General features: G+C 37.6%; 1 protein-coding gene across 1 annotated transcript in view; it reads left to right on the forward strand.

Annotated features, from left to right (window-relative positions):
* The first annotated feature begins 247 nt into the window (after nt 1-247).
* Nucleotides 248-4,924, forward strand: part of LOC107666216 (ceramide kinase) — a 27,170-nt gene continuing 22,493 nt past the window's right edge. The window contains 1 exon segment of the mRNA XM_016457431.1: nt 248-569. Coding sequence (XP_016312917.1) covers nt 419-569 — 151 coding nt within the window. The 5' untranslated portion in view covers nt 248-418.

Consider the following 4,924-nt stretch of genomic DNA (forward strand, 5'->3'; position numbering starts at 1 on the left):
AAGACGTTTTAATATTTTATAATATATATAAATGTACATATTACATGCAATATATACCGTCCGAGTGGCATAATATGTCATATATAATATAACGTTGTAAACAAAATAGTGTAGATCCCTAATTAACTAACAGTGCCACAATAAATTAATAAACAAACAAACAAACAAACAAAGTATGCAATCACTCACATCGCACCTCCTACAATAGGATTGTGTGTGACGCATATCTCTCTGGCTCCTCCCACTTTATCAGGAAAGAGAAAACCGCTATATAGTCAGCCTGCTTAGGAGAAAACGAGCAACATTGTAGCGACTGTAGTATTTTTATAATAATGTAAAGCGTCGGGGCGGTATAGTATAAACTCGTTTTGAAGATGAAAGTGAGATAACTAGTGTGTATTTGTTGTTAAGAGCAGAAATGGAGAAGCAGTCGCGTCTGTTGTGTTCTGAGCTGTGTGTTCAGCGCAGACTGTATGAAGTCACATTAAACTGCGCGATTCTCGCGTGGAAAGACATACAAATCGCCAAAAAACACACCGGACGCGCCATATATGGAGCCGTCAAAGCGGGTGAGTTACATATCTAATACAATATTAACACTATAACATATACAACACGGTACGCTGCTGCTGTTATTTGTTCTAGTGGTGTGTGTCTCAAAACTGACTCGCGCTCCTAGAAGACCGTAGTTTTAGGCATCCTATGTAGCCTACAGTATGTACAGAGAAACATATAACGCAGCGTTTTTGACCAGCTAACTATGATGACCCAAACAGATACTGACTGGATGACGTCTTTGATGCCCAAAAACACTGCTGATTCTGAACATGTAAGTGGTGCCCAAAAACACTGCTGATTCTGAACATGTCAGTGGTGCCCAAAAGGATGCTGATTGAAAGACGTCTATGATTCTCAAAAATGACTAAACACTACTGACTAGATATCTGAATATGTAGTAGGCCTATATATCTGAATTGGAATGCTTCTGTGGTGCTCAAAAGCATAATTTGTAACATTATATAGGATGTCTGAAAACCCTGCTGACTCAAAACACATAAATAATGCCTAGAAATACTGTGTTGTATGATGAACATTATGCATTCGGAAATAAAGGTCTATGACGTCCAAAACACCACTGACTCTGGACATGCTTATAATGCCAAAAAACTCTGCTCAGAATCTATGACATCCCAAAATGCTGTTGTAAGCACACATTTATGATGTCCAGAAATGAGCTTCTAAAATTTCTGGGATTCCCAAAAAATGCTGCGTTTTGTGCACAATTGTATGGTGGCCAAAAAGCCTGCTTACTCAGAACTCGTCTATGAGGCCTAAACATGCTGTGTGGCCTATGCATGTGCATATGATGCCCTAAATTGCTGTCTGCTAGCAGTTCACTAAGTTTTGAATTACAGCCATAAAAACACTCTTTTCTAGAACACTGTAAAAAAAATGTTTTAACTTAAAATAATTTGTTACCTCGCTGACTAAAAATGTTTAGTTTAGTCAAATTTTGTGTTACTTAATGTTAAGTGACAACTTGGATATTTTAGTTACAGTGTTACATTTTAGTTACATTTTTTTTACAGTGAATGTTATGTAAAGTATCATGTGACCAGACGAGTTTCTTTACAGAATATGTGTTTCTGTTCCTAGTGGGAACAGAGCACACACACACATACACTGTTGTGTGTGTAAAACAGTAGTTAAGTTGTGTATAAAGAGTGTGTGAAGCATTCTCAGACTGTGCTGAAATGTCAGAGAGGTCACTGATAATCTTGAGGAATTGGATAGTGTGTTTCCACCTGTCTGCTGCACACACTCTACTGTTCTGTCCTCTCATTGCTGCGGGGTCTATGGTTGGGATTGTTAATGAGTCTGTAGATGTCTGTCATGAATTGTCATAATGAACTTCCAGGTTTGGGTTGTTAATTAGTTATTTGTGTAACATTGTTTTCTGAAAAACACTCACATTTAACTGAAACCTTTTCAGAAGAAGAGAGTGACCACAAATGATATTCTAGACAAACGGTATTGTGCGTATTATCACAGTTACAACAGGGTCATTCCGTGTCAACTCAACCAGAGGTCCCCGGCTCAAATTTTTGAATTTGCTAATATTTTTTCCTGAATAAACATGTATAGTGTTTAGTGTAAACATGTATAGTGATGAAAGCCAAAATATTAAATGTCGTGGATGAATATTTACTGACTAATCCACTATTTTGTAGAGGGGGGTCAAAATGGCAATTTTCACCGGAGATTCAGAGCCAAGATTCAAGTTTTTTTCTCCAAAGTTTGCAGGCCTGTAACTCCAAAAGTATTAAAGATATCTTAATGCCCATATATAAGACCCCCATATCTCTGGGACTGAATGATGTAGGGCCTTGAAAATGAAGACTCCAAAAGAAAAGTTTATTAAGAACTAGAATCTAAAACCATATTGCAATATCTTTAATACTTTTTACAGGCAGGCAAACATTGTGAAAAGAATATACACAGTATGGCACTCAGACAGGTATGTTCAATGCAGTTGTTCTGACAGAAGGAAACAAGATACATTTCTAGTTTAAACATTATTTGTTCTTCAGACATTGCTCTTTAAAAGAAAATAAGTGTCTTTTTTTTTGTGACCCACATTTGGTTTTTGACCACTGAAAATGTGTACAATTTAATGATTTACTCCTGGAGCCATATGGAAATTCCAATATCTCTGGAGCCGAACAATATAGGGCCTTAAAAATGAAGATGCCAAAAGGGAAGTTTGATAAGACCCAGTATCTTAAAGGGCATTAAGATATCTTTAATATTTTTTGAGTTACAGGCCTGCAAACTTTGGAGAAAAATACTTAAAGTGCTCTTTCCCCATTTTCGAATGATCACCATTGGCTCATAATGCAACAAAGACAGCTAAAGTCAACAGATGTTACTAATAGACCTACCGATCTCTGTGTAAAAGCAACATAATGATGCTGCCATCTTTCTGAAGTCATTTTTAACCCCCTGTAATTTGGCTCTGAATCTCAGGTGAAAATTGCCATTTTGACCCCCCTCTACAAAATAGTGGATTACTCCGTAAATATTCATCCACGACATTTAAAATGTTACCTTTCATCACTATACATGTTTATCTTGCTTCAGAATTTTTTTTAAAGAACCACCATAAGTTAAATATTGCTAATAGCCAAGAATAAAGCTTACACAAAAATCACAACCTTGCAATTAAAAAAATGGCAGATGAACTGACTGGGTATTTCATTTGATAATCCTAGTTATTGATAATCTTCAAGGATCGTATGTATGCTTGCTGTAAACTGTTGCTATATGTAAAAGCAGCATAAAGATTCTGCTTAAAATCCAATGTTCCAAGCCTTACAGGTTTGTAACAACATGAGTGTGAGTGGATGATATCTTGTTTAAAAAAAAAAGAAAAGAAAAAAGGATTGTATCAGTATACTTGACCTTTTAAAACGATCCATGTAATAGAACCATGAACTCCACATAAATATTAAGTTCAAAACTAATCCAGGTTTTGAAACTGTTTCACCTGAGCCAGACCGTTGCCCATGCCGTGGATACATTATACATCTGAGGAGAAGTTGAGAACTGGGTGACCTCCAGTACTAAGATCCATTACACAAAGCCGACTTTTATTTAAAGGTCTTGATGGATATTTTCCTCAGGGCCATGACACATTAAATGAAGTTTCCACCCTGCTTAAGGTAGTTCAAGGCGCCAATGTTTAATTAAAGGATTTCACATGAACAAAATCATTGCTCACATGAGGTCAGGGAGATTCTTTTAGGGTTAAGCCTAAACTGTTTTTGTTGTCATCAGTACCCAAATATTGTTGTTTTGTTTTGTTTTTTGTTGTTTTTTTTCCTTTGCTTGTTTTGTTTTTTGTCTTGTCTTGTCTGGTCTTGTCTTGTCTGTCTTGTCTTGTCTTGTCTTGTTTTGCTTTGTTTTCGGTCTTTCACATTCCTCTATGTAGTTTGCAGTGCTGTTTACACTCTTACTCTCAAGGTTTATAAATGGATACTTTTTCTAACATTTCTCTTTTCATACCTCTTCTTCAAAATTCCGTTTCTGGAGTGAACTCTTCTCATAGTTCACATACAGTGCACTTGAAGCTGACCTGTTTTATTGATTTTTAGACATGAAGAACATGGGTCAGTTTTTATTTTGTTTTTACTGTAGAAAGCTTTAGGTTGCCAGTGTGACTTGTGTCAGCACTGGCTGTCTAGTGTGCGATTTACTTTGTCCATCTGCTGTGTAATTTAACCCTTTCACCACGAGTTAGTTTTCTCAGAGCGCGAGTAACTGAAGTAGTGGGGGCACAAGACATTATTTGTAGAGGGCTCTTTCATACTAAACAAATGTTTGGTTTTGCTGGAAAGTAGGGCTGCACGATTAATCGCATGCGATATTTAACGCGCATCTTATCAGTAAAGCCGGTTCTGTAATCAGCGGTAAATCTCCATCACCTGCGTGCTTTCACATTGAGCAGCATTAACTACACAGAGCCGTTGTTCACTGTCGTGCAGCCCTACTGGAAAGGTCACGTTGGATGGATGAATGGTGTGTTATGCTGCTCAAACATGGCGCTTCACAACTTTACGAGAAGGGAATAAATATGGGATTACATCTCTGCCACAATTCTGCGCGCGAAAGATCATATTTTTGAGCGAGCAAAAGTGCGTTTTGCACGCGCGTGATCTGAGTTTTGTGGAAAAAATGTTTGTCTCGCAAAGAAGAAAGTATTTTGAGCGCACGGAAATCAAAGTTTTTGGATATGTGCAGACCTCTTTTGCGCGTGCAACGTTTCACTAGCTTGCTCACCTGATGCCGGCCCTCAGTGCTCTCTAAATGCCAACAGCTCGCGTGCTCAACACAACCCAGCGTTACAATGTGCCATAATTCCAGC

Source organism: Sinocyclocheilus anshuiensis, unplaced genomic scaffold (assembly GCF_001515605.1).
Source record: "Sinocyclocheilus anshuiensis isolate Anshui unplaced genomic scaffold, SAMN03320099.WGS_v1.1 scaffold1016, whole genome shotgun sequence".
In the NCBI taxonomy this organism is placed as follows: Eukaryota; Metazoa; Chordata; class Actinopteri; order Cypriniformes; family Cyprinidae; genus Sinocyclocheilus; species Sinocyclocheilus anshuiensis.